Below are 17,501 nucleotides of genomic sequence, written 5' to 3'. Positions count from 1 at the left end.
AGCTCCCTGCTCAGTGGCAAGCTGGGGATGACGGTTTGGGAGAAACAGCTGTTAAGATAGAGCACAATCACTTTGCATCAGCATCGTTTGTTTTATACTTGTGATAGAGGCGTAGCAAAAAGGTAGCATTGTTGAGAATGTTGAGTATGGCTGCTTGTCAGAATGTGCACTGCAGCTTCCTTTTCCTAGTTGTGCCCACTCACAGCCAGACTGTTGACTTTGGAAAGGTTAAAATAGCAATGTAAGAAGGTTCCATTTCAGCAAGTGTTAGGAGAAGTTATTTTAGCCAAATGTTAGACAGACGCTCCCCAGCCTGCAATCCAAATGGGTTTTGTACTTGAAACACTGAACTATATTCATGTGAGATAATCTAAGGCAATGTGCTGCAAAGGCACACTCAGACAAAACTGCTCTCCAGAGATACTGTCTGTAGTGCAGCGATGAGGAGCGTAATGAAGGTTAATGCCTGCATCTTCTTCTTAGGGATGTAGTATCCTCTTAGGCTACAGTACCGATGTAGCTATGCTTTTGATTGACATTATCACCAAATTGACTGCTTTTGGTCTTATCCTTAAGCTTTAGCTTCTGAAATCATAAGACCATCTGCGAGCTATCAGATTTTCTTTTCAAAGCAAGGATGTAATTCTCATCAGTTCCAGAGAGAAATCAGAGAGACAGCACAAGGGCCTATATTTTTGCTTAAAACAAGCAATGGTGATACAATAATGTCGAGAGATCTGCACTATGATTTTGAATGTTTCTTATCAGCAGTATTAAGCATTGCAAAAAGAATAAAGGCATGTCTCTAAAGCCATGCTCCTTTTGGTATATGATACAGCCAGAAGCTTTGATGCTGTTCTTCAGTAGGTTTTCCTTACTAGGGAATGGTAAGAAAAATGTTGGCAAATGTACCAAAGTTGTTAGCAGTGTTTTACCAAGAATGCCAGTCCACCCAGATCCTGAATTTGATCCAGTTGGGCAGTTTCTGTGTTCCCAAGATACAGAGGGAAAGGCACAAGGTTTTTTTCCTGCATCCTCTTTCTGTAATCAGCAAAAAGTCAGCCAAACATTTGTAGCCTCCTCCAGGAAACATCCCTGATAAGTATAACATTTAGGCACTTAATGAGCAGGATTAATGCACACGCTTAAGTTTAAGGGTATTTTTAAGTGCTGTGCTTTAAATCTGAGCTGTAGAGTAGTTGATTAAGGAGAAACAGCAAACATTTATGAATTTCTGGACTTGTGTATATAAACTATGTAATCTGCAGGCTTGGATTCACTTGTGGGAGGTTAATTAACTTCCATCTTCTGTTGGTTTTGCTCATCCAAAGCAATGCTGCATCTCGTCTCCCTGAGAATTCTCCATGAGAATTACCTCCACCTCTGTCTAAACTCATGTGCATATAGATGTAGATATTTGACAGTAAGGAAATAAAGAATGTGGAAGTAGGCTTAGAAACCAAGGGTGAATGGGCAAGGAGTTGATGATTATTTAGGGCTGTTAGTACAGATTAGGGAAAACTCTGAAAATTTGTAAGAAACATTTGCAAAAAATAGCATCTAAATTATATCAAGTGGATGTGTGTAATTTCCTTGCTTATGCCTTCACCTGCATTGTCAGTTTAGATCATGTTTCAAGATGCCAAGCACACACATAATTTACTGGTGTTCTCAGTTCTGACTATTTCACTGAGTGCTTAATGGGGTGATTATCAGAGAATCTCAGTTCCTGTTTTTAAGTAAAGTTCATTTCTAGTTCTGCTTCATGGAATAAGGCTTGAAAACTTGAAGTGATAAGCATCAGGAGAAAATAAAACGAACTTGATATGTATTTTAATAATGTAACTGTATTTCATTGTCTTATGAGAGTTTGAGGCAATTCAAAAAGTCATATGTAGGTGTTTGACAGCACTGGTTTGTATAGCTTAAAAACTCTAATTCATTTTTACATAATTTGGGAAAGATACTTCGCAGACAAAGTAGCTGGTAAGAGGTAAGAGAAGAAATAAGGAGCTTGAAACTTGGCAACAACCCCACAGTAGTTGGCAGAATGGGCTGTATCTCTTAATTGTTATGGTTAAATTTTAAAAGAAACAACATCATTCAAGTATCTCCGTTATTATGTAAAATTTATTATAATTCCATATGAGAGATTTGTGCATACGTTGCTTATTACTGCGTTTTGATTCTATTCCCTTTTTCTCGTTTCTCACTTTGAGACTTGTGTCATTTTCTTTAGGTTTGGGGGATTTTAGTGTCTGCTTTTCCTTTTTCAGAACTGTAGCGTTTGTTTCTTTCATTTCTTGACACAAATGCTGCAGTGGCCTAAAGTGGAGCTTCAAGCAGTCCTTTGTGTGACTAAAAGAAATTAGCTAAATAGCACTGTTTAATTAATTTCAGGACCGCCTCTTTTTCGTCATGGAATATGTAAATGGAGGAGACCTAATGTTTCAAATCCAGCGTTCACGCAAATTTGACGAACCTCGATCCCGCTTTTATGCAGCAGAGGTCACATCAGCACTCATGTTTCTTCACCAACATGGCGTCATCTACAGGTACTTTTATTTTTTATCAAAAATAAAGTATTCTTGAGGCTTGGGGCTGGTTTTGGCTGAAATCCTCTGTCTCTTAGCAACCAGATTTAGATTAGTTGTTTGTTCCAATTTGCTTACATAGAACTTTTTTTGGCTGTTTATCATTGAGAATGTTAACATTTGAATAGCCTCTGCAGCAGTCGCCAGCTGTGTGTGCCAGTTTTGTATTATAGTCCAAATAAAGCGGTTTTGAAAAAGCTTGGCACAGTGCGACCCAGAGGTGACCTTTCTGCAGATCAGCGCAATCTCTTCACTTTCCTCTCTGTGCCATAGATTTCCTCTTGGTTTCTAACCCCCTGCCACTTCCTGAGTTTGTTTGTCCTAGTTGTCTCCACTCTGATACAATTGGGATGGTCGTTTGCAATGCTTTGCTTATGCCCCTTCCTCTTGACTGTTTGGGTGAAGGCTTAGTCACCAGCAGGAAGTGGCTCCTTGAAGACAATTTTGATTTGCTTGCAAGTGCCCAGCATCTATATGAAACTCCACCCCCCACTCCCAAATCTCTAATCGTCAACACCCATGCACACACACCAAAAAAGTGCATATTGTTGCGCTGTGTTGAAGAATGCGTTTGTTAGGGATAGGCTTTTATTAGTAAAAGTAAGAAATCACTTTGAAAATTCTCACCCTGATGTCAGTGTGTTTATTAAGTCCTTTATCTTGTCATTTCATCCTTCCTCTCTCTTTTTATTTGTTTTTAGCAGCCTGTCATTGCTTGCGATAAATTCAGTGCACATAAGCAGAATGTTTACAAGTTTTGTGATACAAGTCTGTCCTATCTATTAAAAATTCTGAGTTCAGTGGATCTAACTGAGTTTTGGTATTCTCCTGACGTTCTCACCCTCTTTCAGGTTATCAGTTTTAATTTGGGGTCGTCATCTCAGAGGCAGGCAGTCTCAGGTTTCTTGAGCAGAAACATCAAGATGAGGATGTGGAATTTGTCACATCCCTGGATTCGTATTAAGGCTGCTCTCAAGAGTACTACAAATTGAAAGAAGTTAATTTGAATCGTTTAGTAACCAAGACTGAGTGGTAACTTCCATCAGAGGCCATTGGCTTTCCCACCAACTGGAATTCAAAGGGAAACTTCTCAGAGGAGGAGTGTCCTTTCCAGAGACGTCGCAAACAGCAGGACATTGCATTTCTCAGGAAACTAAATCTTTCAGTCAAAAATCCAGTTTTCTTTAGAAAACTTTTTTGCTAGCTGCAGCTCTTAATCTCCATCTTTTATTAACACTGGTGTGATGTTTGTATACTGGCTTGGGCTTTAGGCCCTACCACTTGTTTAGGTTTGTTTTCAAGGGCTGAGGATCCAACACATTTCTTACCTTTGCTGCCCGTATAACATTTCCTATTCTTGTCTGCATTTATTTTCAAAGCTATGTATTTGTACATTTGGATACTAGAACGTGGCAACTTCACAATTGTGTAAGTATCCATCATAAGGGAAACAGACAAGATTGGTGCTTTTAGAAGTTATGGGTTTTGATGATTTGTTTCCATAAAAAGACTTGAGCTAATTTCCTCTTCCTGAAAACTGGAGTTTAGACACTTTGTAATTAGCAGTCAGTTTAGTGATTTCTGTGAACGAGCAAGAAAGAATCAGTAAAATTACCTTCCCGCTTCTTTACATGAATGTGCATTCATTCCTCCTCTTCCCTCCTTGCTCCCATCCTTCAACACACATCCGCTTCTCTCTCCTCTCTTTCTCTTTTCTCCTTCTTTTCCCTTGTCTTATATGTAGCTTCTGCTATGTGTTGGCTCCTAGCTGCATTGAATTGCTTCATGTGCCTGCGTTCTTTCTCTAACTTTTTATCGTAGTCAAAATGCTTCAATCCCAAGAGAAATGTCAATTCTGATGAGACAATGCTTTGTAATTTAAACTCTGCAAGATACTCTCAACTTCTGATTTAGAGACTATGCTGACATGTCTTTGGCACACTGCAGTAAAACACTGAAATTGTAAATGGCGTGTTATATGGGGTATAATAGCAGAAGAGGCAAAGTTGTAGGATTAATGCAGAAACTAAAAAAAGTAACAGGAAGAACATTAGGAACAGATTTAGTTGTATTCTGCTTTGACATTGGCTTTTGGATCTGGACATAGTTGTGTCCGTAAGAATAACTTATTTTCCCAAACGGGGGATACTAGGAGTTTCAACAACTCATAAAATGTATATCCCGGTTACTCTATAAGATACAAGTAGAAGGAGGAAGTTAGAGATTATTTTAAAAGAATTAATAGTATAAAAACGTCATTCATAGCGTGCTAGGCCCTGGGAGAATGCATTTGTTGATGTCAAGCATATGTTAGAATAGTTGTCTTGCACAGAACAGTTTCACTCTGACATTCCCTACCTCACTGCATCATTTATTACAATGTTAAACATGCATTGGGATCAAGTTACTTCTTTGCATCTCCAAAGCTCTTATTAGCTGGCAAACAAGGAAAGGAAAGGGTAAAAAAAAAAAAAAAAAAAAAAAAAAAGAGAAAAGAAAAGAAAACCTATGCTCCTGAATAACTACCAGTCATAACTACCTAACATGCCTTCAGATATTTTAATAAAGAATACTTGTCTTCTGTGTAATTATATCTCTAGAAAAAACATTGTGGTGTGAAATTAATGGTTATTCTCCAAAGTGGGAAATGCTGCTTATGTGGGCAATACTTCAAGGAAAGTGGGGAACATATAAATAAACTAAGATGTTTGATGGAAATGCAGGTTTCAAAATAGCTGCTATACCTTCTGATCTTTTTTCAGCCATGTATGTGGAAGTATTTGTTTGGAGCTAAACATAGTTATATTTTTGGAAGTAAATAACTAGCTTTAGCTCATGCTTTGGCTTGTTGGTTAGATTTTTAGAAAGTGCTATGATGATACTAAATGATCATCTTTTATAATAACTAGTTTATCCTCATTTCCCCTGAAGTTCAAAGAGAAAGCTAGCTCCCTGTTTGGCAATAGAAATTATTTTTTAAGTTCACCTCTTTGCAACTGGCCCAACAGTTGTTCCCAGACTTGTCCCATTATTTGTGTGCTTACTGGAGTTACGTACCTTCCTTTTGTTTATCGAGTTTATGTTGGAAATAAAGATGAACCTCACAATTTTTATATCTAAAGATGCTGCTGTTGCTAAATGCATCGTGTATGATAGATAAACTTTGGATAATTTTTGGCGTGGCATTTTTAAGGGTATAATGTTACTGTTGTTGTGTCAAAAACACGTCAACAACTTAATAAAAATATTTGCATTATCCCTGCCACCTTCTCTCTCATCTGGCATTTAGCTATTCAAGTACGTGTCAAGCTGGGGCCTGATAATGCAAGTAGAGTCAATCAGACACTAGGGGAGTTTCAATCACAGTTTCTGGCAGTCATTGTTTGTGTTATGCAATTACACCACTTTGAAAAAATGTATCCAAGCTTCAGGAATTAAGAGCTAGACTATGAATCCCATTTTGCCTGTGAGCTGAACTGGACTTTGAACTTGGTGGTGAAAGATTGTGAACTATGTTCACTGTCATCTGTCCCTGGAGTCTGGTATATTTAAAGTCAGTCACTGTTAGTTTAGTATATATTCTTATATAGGGAAGATGCAACAAACTGGAGATTAAGAAACTGCCAGTTCCATACTCCCATCTTGTACTGACTTTCAACATTCCTGTGGACTTTCCACAAATATATCTAAATGTTACATGTTCTTGTTTCACCTGCAGTTGTTGAGCTGAGAAGTACCTGGGTGGGTGTCTCTGGCTGTCATTGTAGGAGTTCAAGTGGGGTGACACAAGTGGCCCACTCTGGCTTGAAATACATACAAAGAACTGTTGTCTCCCCAGGCAAGGATATCAGCACTAGAATGGGGTACCAATTCATTAACATAAATGCCGGTGTGGTTACCCTAGTTCATATTTGATTTAAGGAATAACTATGTGAGGTACAAACCTTGTTTAAGTCAAGACCTGAAGGCCCAGTAGTTGCATGTTGCATGATTTCTGGCACGCTCCAAGACCATTCAAGTGATTAAATGGGGTGCTCTCTCTGAAATACAAAAGGAGGAAGCTGAATGTACACAAGTTCAGCTCACCTGAGAAGATGACAAATACCTTAACTGGGAAATTACTGTCACCTGCTTTGGGTTAACTCATTCTTTTGGTTTTGAATGTAAAGTCTGTGAGATGTTGCCTTCAAATCATACAGTACCTGGTCATGGGGGAGTCCTCATTCATAACTATGGGCTATCATGTTCCTCAGCAATATGAAGAAATAATCCAGCCTGTAACTTGCTGCAACTTTCTGAGGCCCTGTGCACTCTCTAATTAGTATGTTGGTCGTGATGAAGGATATATTAACACTGAATTGAGGAGAATGTGAATACAAATATGCTGATGCCAATCCTGGAATACCTCCAGGCTTTTTCCGTACACAAATACCCTAAGAACTTGTTTGAACACTCACTGAATTTTTCCTTGGATGATCAGTTTTCCCAGCATTCCCATTTATCAGGGTAACAAACACCAGTGTTTCAGAAAGAACTACTACCTAAAATTAAAAGCACTTTCATTAGTTTGTTTTTATGTGAAATAAGAATATTTAGAAAGTCTGACTTCACTGGCGGTTGTATGATTCAGTGCAACCTTGGCAGAGTAACGAGGAGTTATATTTACACTGATGAAAATGTTGCATGGTCAGTGGTTAACATGTTAAAAGTCATCATTCTCCCAAGTTACTTTACTGTGTTATTTCTGAGTGGCAGCAGCCAAATAAAATTCCCTTCCTCCCCTTTTTTCCTGGCTTTTTAAAATACAAAACTAGACGTGGAGCATTTTGGTTTAAATTTGGTTATGTATGTAAAGATAATCATATCGCAACTCTGAACAGTTAAAGCTTAAATTGCTGCTTGAGCTCTGGCCAATAAGGAGGGCAAGGAAGACCTTGTACCCTCAGTGTATTCAGACCTAAGCACTGGAATATTGTGAACTCAGGCCCTTCCCCACATAAACTGTCTGTTGCAGGAGTCTGCTACAGAGAAGTTACAGTTTCCTTCTGGCGCAAGTGAGCAACAAACTATTTCCATCACCTTCAGTAAAACGAGGAAGCAAGGAGTGAACTGTTGCTGCTGTGTGTGCACCTGAGTCCCAGTGTGTGCCTGAGTCCCAGTGTCTCCCGGGACAGCTGCCCAAGCCGCACCACCTGACCAGTGCTCCTGGCTGGGTTTGCGTCCTGGGCTGCATCCATGCTCTGCTCTGCCTGGTCTAGTTTCTGAAACCGAGCGTGAGCTCCAATGGGATTTTAGTCGGTGGCCTCCTGCCCTCTTTGCACTTTTTCTTGCGGGATCTAGGCAGGCCAGCAGTCATGAAATGCAAAAATAAGCAGGATATCTTCCCCGCAGGAAAAGGCAGTGGGCTGGGGTGGAGAGGAGCGGGGCTGAGGGAGATGAGAAGCAGGAAGAAGTGTTGGTTCCCAGGCTTCTGGCATTCGGACCGAGGGAGTCCACCCTGCCATCTGCCCAGCTTATGTATTGTGCTAAAGGCTGCTGTCGTATAGGAGAGCCTTTGACAAGGTTTCCAGCTGTGGAAGGATGAGTAAAGGCTGTGGGAATAGGATATGAACCACACGGTCTTGCCAACAGTAGAATGCTTTCTAAATTTCTCCTGGGTTTGGAACATAAGAAAGTCCTCAGCTGGCTCTTGTGTGGGAGTTGGGTACGCTGAGGAGCAGCGCCAGGCAGTTAATATTTAGAAGGATAGAGCAGCACCATTGACCTCATTTGGGGAATGACAAGGTACTTCCAGGGGGAGTTCCCGGTAGCGAGGTCAGCATTGTTTTTTTGCTTCGTGTTTATTTGGTGCAAGATTTTCTTCTTTAATGACCATTTGTATAGTGCTGTATTGTATAAATAAAGCTATGACCTTTACCTTCTGATAACAGTATAGGAGTGAGTTAATGTTAAATAAGAGAAGTCAGGGAGTGGGAATCTGCCAGGGTTAATGCCAAGTTTACATTCCTGTGAGGGCAGCCATGTTCCGGTACGCTCGGTGGAAAGGGCGACAGTGCTTCTCAACAGATAATAGCAGCAAAATGTTACAGAGCTTATTTTTATTTGTTTCTGGGTGAATGTCAGTGATTTTAGATGATTGATGTTTGTGCTTTCATTTTATAACAGGAAGAAATGTGCGTTCTCTTTCTGCATTTGATAAGATTTTAACTGAGAGAAAAATACACAAAATAAAAATCCACTAGAGTTCCAGCACATGTAAAACTGAAATGTACTGACACAAGACAATCCCTGTAGTTTTCCTAAAATGCTGAGACACAGCTTTGTTTCTACAGAAACTTGTATGCTACTTGCAAACAAAATCATATTCTTCAAACATATTTCTAATAAAGGATGAGAATGGTTTTTGTTTCACAGTGCATTAAAACTCTGAAGGTGCTTCCTAAATGTAAGCCTGCTGCTAACAGACAAAAGTTAGGACTGAATTTTGCTGTGCCCTTCAGTGGTGTTTGTCTTCAAACAATGGAAAATATTTCAATAACCCAGTTACGGTGGTGTTGAAAGTATGTCATGTTAAGGGTGAGGCTTTGCCTTTTTGCATGCTATTGAATGCATCTGCCAAAGTTTCATAGTAATACAGAGGAGCACACAGCAAACATGGTTCTGAGGCAATAGGCATTTTACAAAGATTTTGTTGTGCTCTTGAGGTGCAACAGAAGTTGGACAGCAATGCAAAACGTTAGAAGAGAGCACATGAGGAACTCTATTTCATGCTTTTTAAATAATTATATTAAAAATACTAAACAACCTTAAAACAAAATTTGGATTGTATACTTTGGTAAGGACATTTGCTTACAACTTTTTCCATCTTTTGGTCAGAACCTTGCTACTTTTGGCACAATGTTTGCATTTATTCTCTTTGCTCCTTCTTCCCCCCAACTTTTATCTACCTCCTTGTTATAAAAGAGCTTATCACTTAGACACTGCTCCAGCAAACATTTCTGCATGCAGACCATTCTACTCATAGGCTGATCTTGATTCAGTGAGGCTATTCATATGCATGAAGTGTGCAGTTCCCTGGATGATTTGGGACCTTGGTTTGACTTTTCAGACTGAAAATGTGTTTATTCTAAAATAGAAAATCATCACCTTTGAGGATGCATTGTTGTTAAAAATCATATGTTATTTTGTTTACCATTGCAAAAGGCTGTGGAAAATGAGAATTTAGCCAATCTGAAAGTTAACGTAACTGAGTTATCAATGAAACTTTTGAAAACTATAAAAGTGTCTGTTTAGCTGACAACTTGTACTTAGATGTAAGAAAACAGAAATAATATTGTTCACCAGGAGGTTAACTAAAACGGAGGAGATACAGCCAGTAAGAATCCCAGCATTTTGGGGAATGCATCAAAGTCTCTACTGCTATCAGAATAAACAGTGGTAGGATTACATCAGAAGGACCTTGGACAGACTAGATGCAGTCTAGCCAGGGGAATCAGAAAGTGGAACAAAAGGGGTCAGGTGGCCATGACTGTGCTGAAAATGAGCAGAAAGATGAGGGGTAACAAGTCCAGGGTGGTAATGAGTCACTAAGTGTACCTTCTTGTGTCAGAAGTAATGCCTGCCCCTCTCCTCAGCTGCCAGTGTTTCAGAGTTCAAGCAGCTTCCCAGAGCAGCAGTGGTGGAAATACATTGTCTTCATCACCTTGGCAGCACTGAGTATATGTGGAGCAGGGCTAAGCAGGAATGGCAGTGAGGCCAAGGCCAGCTTTTACTGACATGGGAGTTTGTGTGGTTTCTGTGCTGTGATACACCCAGGGATGGATGGCACCAGGGAGAGATGCTCTCCTGCCACCTCCAAACTGAATTTTGATCCCCTCAAGACCACTTATGCTGGAGGTATAATGTTTTGGATTATGAGCTTATAAGGAGAAGCCCAAGCAGCGCTTCTCACGATGTACGCACCAGACGGGTCTCCACTTCCTGCCTCCTGCTTCTAGAATTTGTTTCTAGTAGTCAGTCTTGGGAAACAGCAGAAGGCGGGGGCGGGGGGAGGAAAGGCCGGAAATAATGCCAATATTTACACAGGTATACTTTTTCCTCCAGACTTGAATTTCCGTCTCCTGATGTATGGAAGCTACAGAAAATACTGTTCTTCAGAGCATGTCAAATGCAAAGAGTACATGCAGTTGTGTACATTTTTTAATGGCTGTTGTAAAAGTATTGTTCATGAGACATCCAGTCTTAGGGCATGTGATTGCCCCTTCAAGGGGAAGGAAGGATGGGGTGGCTTCAACAGTAGATAGCCAATAGCAGCTGGTATGGGTGCACCTTGGTATGAAACTGAATAACACAGAAGCAGTGCCCTAAAAAAAAGAAACCCAGAAAAAGCTTGGTCACAAATAACCTGAACTGAGGAACTTCATGTGTTCGAAACGTGGAATATTAAAGATAAAATTAAGTAGTAACAAATAAACATTATAGCACTTCACCAGGTATTTACTTGAATTATTATAGGGTTTCCAAGGGAGATCCTATGGTCTATTAACACCCATTTTAAAAAATGCCTAAATATATTCTAACAAACACAAATAATGAGTCAGATGGAATTGCTATGGTCAATTAAGTGGGTAATGGTTATTTAAAAGCTTCCAAACGTCAATAAATCTGAAACAGCTCTAAAGGAGTACTTGTAGAACAAAAATAATATGCACTTAAGAAACTGCCTGAGTACATATTTGCCTAAACTTAACCACCAATAAGAGGACAGCAAGCATTTATGGTACTGTATACTGAGAGCATAAAAAGGCATAGCAAATGTGTGCCCAGTTCAATTGTTGATAATCTGTAATAGGTCCGAAGGGGCCATAAATATTATAAGGCGGCCCTGATTCTGATTTATATGAAAGTCTTTAAACACCTGATAGCATGAAAGGATCCTCAGGTTGTGAATGGGGGTAGTAGACAGCAGCTCAGCAGAGTACCCCTTGGTACGAGGCTGAAGGGGTCCTGCACCTGGGGAGGAACAACCCCATGCACCGGTACAGACTGGGGGCTGAACTACTGGGGGCTGAACTACTAGAAGGCGGCTCTGTTGAGAAGGACCTGGGAGTGCTGGTGGACAACAAGCTGAGCATGAGCCAACAATGTGCCCTTGTGGCCAAGAAGGCCAATGGTATCCTGGGGTGCATTAAAAGGAGTGTGGCCAGCAGATCGAGAGAGGTTATCCTCCCCCTCTGCTTCGCCCTAGTGAGACCACATTTGGAGTACTGTGTCCAGTTCTGGGCTCCCCAGTTCAAGAAAGGCAGGGAACTGCTCGAGCAAATCCAGTGGAGAGCTACCAAGATGATCAGGGGACTGGAGCATCTCCCTCATGAGGAAAGGCTGAGAGACTTGGGTTTGTTTAGCCTGGAGAAGAGAAGACTGAGGGGGGATCTCATCAATACCTATAAATATCTAAAGGGTGGGTGTCAGGATGGTGGGACTGGACGGTTTTCAGTAGTGCCCAATGACAGGAGAAGGAGCAATGGGCACAAGTTGGAACTCATGAAGTTCCACCTGAATATGAGGAAAAACTTCTTTCCTGTGAGGGTGACAGAGCACTGGAACAGGCTGCCCAGGGAGGCTGTGGAGTCTCCTTCCCTGGAGACATTCAAAACCCACCTGGATGCAATCCTGTGTCCCTGCTCAAGCAGGCTGAGTGGACAAGATGATCTCCAGAGGTCCCTTCCAATCCCTACCATTCTGTGAAGGCAGTCCTTTGCAAGCTGGTTGAAGCTGCCTTTGTCAAAACTCTCTAAGCTGGTTTCCACAGACACTGAGGGAGAAATGCGCAGGGTGGAGGTGAGAGGAACCTTTTAGACAACACCACGTTTTAGGTAGGTTCTCTTTTCACCTTTTGAAAAGTCACAAAAGAAAATGGAAGGGATCTTTTGTCAGCCTCCATGAGATCATAGCGAGTGGTACAAACACGAGGACGGAAGTTCCAGTTTTCTGTGGATGACCCAAGAGGAAAATGACTTGACTTCGATTTTTAAAACATCTGCGGATTGGGTGGAAGTCCATGAGCAGAAGAGTCAGAAGAAATTTTGAAGCAGCATCATGGAAATTCTGTGTTATAATAACAACAAAACATTAACTGGTATTAGTGAGCTATAGCTTATAAAGCCAGAGGTAATTTGGTGACAAGCCTGGTATATTTCATTATCTCTACAACATTTTATTCCCTGGCTCATCTATGGGTGCTCTTAGTTAGGCCAAGATAATTGTCTGTATAAACACAATCTGCGAGATTTAGGCTAAAACCCCAAAATCCTGCCATAGAAAATAGGGTTTATTTTTTACACAACTTATTGAATAGAATGCATTTAAAAAGCAGTCAGACACAGTTATGTTTGCCTAATTACGACAGTGGTAGCATGGGGGTATGAAAGAAAATGGAAGGGATGATGCCTGGGGCAGAGTGGGCAGTAAAAGGTGGAACTGTATCATGGCTAATGGAGTACTTCATGTCATCATTTGAAGTCTGAGTGTGGGTTGAGAATCATACTATAGTGCCCCTTAATATTTCATTTGCTATACTATCAAGTCTTAATGCAGTGCCATAAATTGGCTATGGAGACTCTAAACTAATATCCACATTTGTTTAGGGTTGGACAACATTGAGTTTAATACATCATATACATGTCTTTGGGATACAGCACAGCTTCCGCAACTTCTCTCCCATTTTGTTTTAAACGTCTTTTGATAATTTTTCTCAGAGATTCATTTGCATATGCATTTTTATTTGGAATTCAGAATGAGATAGTACATAATAAAAATATATTATAAATATGATCATATTTCCCATGTGTACGTTGGTGTAAAGAGGCTGCTATTCAGTGTGTAGGAGGCTGGTTCTTTAAAAATTGTGATTCTCATTTACAATAAAAGCTCTTTCTGATACCAGAAAAGCAAAACAATTTTACAATGGAATTAAATTGTGCGCAGTGTGTTCAGTTTAAGACTGTCAGAAGGATGCAGAGAGACTTTATTGAACATCATAATTTAATGAAACTCTATGTAAAATAGTTCTTCTGGAAGCTGTATAATTAGGTTTCTTGCTAGTCTTTGCCCACATAACCATCTCGGAGTTTTATAACATAATTTCTGATCTTGTCAGAGCATAGAGTCTGGTTAGCAGGTCTCTGAAGAGAGACATAGTGGCTGTGTTCATAGAAGTTATAAAGATAATTCCTTAGGCTCAAAATATTTTTTTTTATGTTGACAAAATTGTTCAAGAACAGCACACCTCAGTCAGTAGGTCACATCATAATCCTACTAAAGTCAATATTTACATGCAATGACTACCCAGTAAGTACCAAATGTTAACGATTAAAATCACATTTTAGTCTCCCAAATCCTGTATTCAGCATTGCCTCTCTTTTTTTCATTTAGGCTGGACTGTTAAGCTCTCCTCTGTAGCCTCTCTGTCTTTACAGCTGAAGGTAAATTGTTATAGCAGTCTTTGCCAACCTTCATCTTGGCAAAAGTGAATATGCTGTAAATTTTCTAAGTTGTGCCATGTTTTATTTCATGTGACTAACCCATGAGTCATCTTTCCATAGCATTCATATTAATTAAAAATAGTGGGGTTCTTTGTATAAATAGATTTTAAGTGATGATGATATACATTGGCATTACAGCCAAAGTAGCGTTCCCGAGCATGTGTGTTCTGGAAGAGAAGGGGAAAGGCTACATGAGCTACATTTGAAACAGCACTGGAACTTCCTACACAATAAAAGTTTCTCTAGGAATGTTTGCACAGCTTTCTGGCCAAGGTTGGGGTGAAAGTAATTTGATTTTGCTACACAATCCTGATTTTAGAAGAGTATCTTGTAAAATATAGCGTTCTCTATTACATATGGAACCCTTTTCAATTACATATCGAAGAAAGGTTTGGAGTTGGAGCCATCAGTGCAAAGCAGAAGCTTCTATGACCTTGGTCTGGAAGCAGCATTAAGAGTGTATTTTACGTATAGATCAAAATAAAAGGGCATGCAGCTCCCATTTTTTCAGGCATCTTCTTCATACTTTGCAGACAAATAATAAAGACTTTTTTAAATTTTGCCAGAATCTCTGCACTGCACTTACCTTCAATCAAACATAACAGAAAATTAACTCTACAGAATTTTGAAACAGACAAATTTATCTGTATAACAGAATGTTTTTAGAAGGTTAAAAAACAAAATAGATTTAACTCACTTTTTTTTACAAAAAGTTCTGCAGAAATCTGTTAAACTGCTGACAACTCCTGCTGTTTTGATCCTTGATAAATACACCAGGGTTAGAAAAGGTTTTTAATTAGGAGCCTACATACCCTTCCCAAGTTCAGACCACGTGATTGTGTAAAAAGATGTTTAGGCATGTGAACTATGCTACTGAAATCAGAATAGAAGCAGAAATTACTAAATTCTTTCTTCTAGTGATTCCATATAAGTAAACATTTAGTTGGAAGCAACATTCTTGTGGAGTTACATAATTTCATTTATGCTATATAATTTATTTACTCCATTCTGCATAATATTACATGTACCGCACTGTGGAAAGGTTTTCCATAAAAAGACCCAAGAGGTCGAACTGAGACCAAAGTGAGGTTGGAAAAAAATCAGTGTCTGTACAAAAGTTCACTGCAGAGGGTTTTTTTTCTGACCAGGAAAGCATTTTTCTCCATGGAAACATGATACAGAGCTTTACCAGGAGTCAGCTTACTGCTAGGAGCTGTGTTTGTTCCCTGCTAAGGGCACCCTTGGGAGCATCGAGAAGAATATTCTGATAAATGTTTCTTTTATAAAAAGAAACACTATGTAAAAACCTTCAGCAACCCTTCTCCTTTACACTTCCTGGGCACCATAAAGCCGCAGAGGGCCTTCGCTTGTACAGAAAAGGCAGTGGAACGTCAGCTTATGCTGGCGAATTAATGACTTGTTCAGGATATGCTCCAAGTCACCTGGATTTGGCCATTTTATTGAATGCCTCATGTTGTGGTTGCCAGACTATAGTGGGGTTTTTAAACATCTTTAAAAGTCTACAGAGTGTATAGAGTTTACTCAAAGAAATGAAAGAAAAAGAAGACCAGTTCAAGTTATAAGGTAGGTTCCCAGCATTGCCACGTTTTCGTTTTTTCCCTGAATCTAATGGTGGTTCTGTCTGTTCCTGACAGAAGCACAAAATAAGGATTACTGAGGATGTAAAAGATATTTGTCACCTTTTACAGGCAGATGGTAATACTTTCAAGAGCTCTTCGTCTTCGCTGTGTGTTCTCGCCTTTGAGTATGTTGAAGGTCTGGTCCCTTGGCTGAAAAATGGGAACTTATCTGGGTGTCATTAGTTTTCTTTTGATAAACAACCCTAGCTGAATTAAAAAGAGAACCTTTACTAAAGTTTTGAAACTAGTAAAGGGGTGGGGGGCAAGAGAGAACAGGACTTCAGATGAGCTTTGGAGGCCATCTGCTAACACTCAATAGCTTCTACTGTGTGCACCTGTGTTCAGTAGGTACGCAAGAAGGCTGCGTGAGGAGTTGGCTTTCAGTCTTCTCGCAGCCTGCTCAGACAGGCTGGCCTTCTCCTTTATGTAACAGAACTGGACCAAAGCACAGGGTTTTCTTAGTAGCTGCTGGGAAAACATGGCATGCTTTTCCCTTCTTCGCCAAGTCAACAATACGCTTGGAACTGGTCATTTCCGAGGGAGGTGTTGACATTTGTGTTACAAGTAAAAGAATGTCATTTGGCATTCATGGAAGAAAAAAAAGACCTTCTCTCTAGAAAAAGAATAGGGTCAGAGCACAGGACAGGAATGCTATGTACCTTAAAACAGTCTGTATTTAGTGTGACAGCAGGATGACAATGTACAGGATTGGATCAAATTAAGCTATGCTATTTGTAGCTTTGACATTTGTTTATTAGTCATTTTAAAACTTACACTTGTTCTTAGTAGACAGCATGATGGAAATGACAGGCTTCCCACTGAGGGAAGTTTTTGCTCAGTATTGTGATAGTGAATGAAAATCTGTCTCCCCTTTTGGACTTATACTAAAATAATATTGGTATTGTTACACAGCATGAGGTTGATTGACCTTTAGGCTAGGGGAAGTGTAAGGCTAACAAGTTAAATGCCATTGAAAACAGCTATCTAAATCATAAATTCAAAATGACCTCGTTCATGCATCTATGATTTAAGGAAGAAAATTGGAGATGTGGGATGAGATCCAGGACTAAACATCTGAAAGAGAGAGGCTAAAGTAGTCAACTTTAGTTGATTAAGGATATTCTGATCCTGTTTTTCTCTGGTGCCTTGACCTTACTAAAGTTCACTGAGTATGTAATGGAAAAAACAACTGGTTTGATAGCAAAATACAGGAAATGCCTTCAATCATGGCTGATTACAGTAGCAGCTTTTCTCCCGTTGTTTTCGGTTTTTTTTTAGAATGCTCTTTCTACATGCCTGAAACAATGTAGAATAATAATGCTTTGGAGGCCTTTATTTGGTGCGTCCAAGTAGAGCAATTAAACGTCTGGCTTTTTGATGGATATGCATGTTGGGAGTTTTTGCAGTCAGGAGAGTGCCATATGACATAAGTGAGAAAAATTAACAATTATTACAGGGTGTAACTTCAAAGCCTAGCAAATTGTGTGTGTGTGTGTGTGTGGCAATTCCATGATGAGTAATGAGACAAATGAATGCAGATATTTTTTTAAAATCTGCCTTTGTTTAGCTTTCTCCTACAAAAGTGGAAGTTTTAGACTAATTTGAATGAAATATCTATCTGGAAGAGAGGAAGCCAGGAAGCAGCTTATACTGAATGTGAACAAAGGCTCAAATTCACCTCACCTAACTTTAGGAATGCAACTGAAGCTTCCAAACCAGGCTCC

At 39.7% G+C, this 17,501-nt stretch overlaps 1 protein-coding gene across 1 annotated transcript in view; it reads left to right on the top strand.

The window, feature by feature from the left end:
* The window catches only part of PRKCE (protein kinase C epsilon), a 297,906-nt gene that overhangs the window by 239,449 nt on the left and 40,956 nt on the right, over positions 1–17,501 (top strand). The window contains exon 11 of the mRNA XM_064446071.1: positions 2,401–2,555. Within this exon, the coding sequence (XP_064302141.1) occupies positions 2,401–2,555 (155 nt within the window). The remainder of the gene's footprint in view (positions 1–2,400; positions 2,556–17,501) is intronic.

The sequence above is a fragment of the Phalacrocorax carbo genome, chromosome 3 (assembly GCF_963921805.1).
Source record: "Phalacrocorax carbo chromosome 3, bPhaCar2.1, whole genome shotgun sequence".
In the NCBI taxonomy this organism is placed as follows: Eukaryota; Metazoa; Chordata; class Aves; order Suliformes; family Phalacrocoracidae; genus Phalacrocorax; species Phalacrocorax carbo.
The sequence above is the reverse complement of the archived record's forward strand: the minus strand, read 5'-3'. Positions and strand labels throughout refer to the sequence as shown.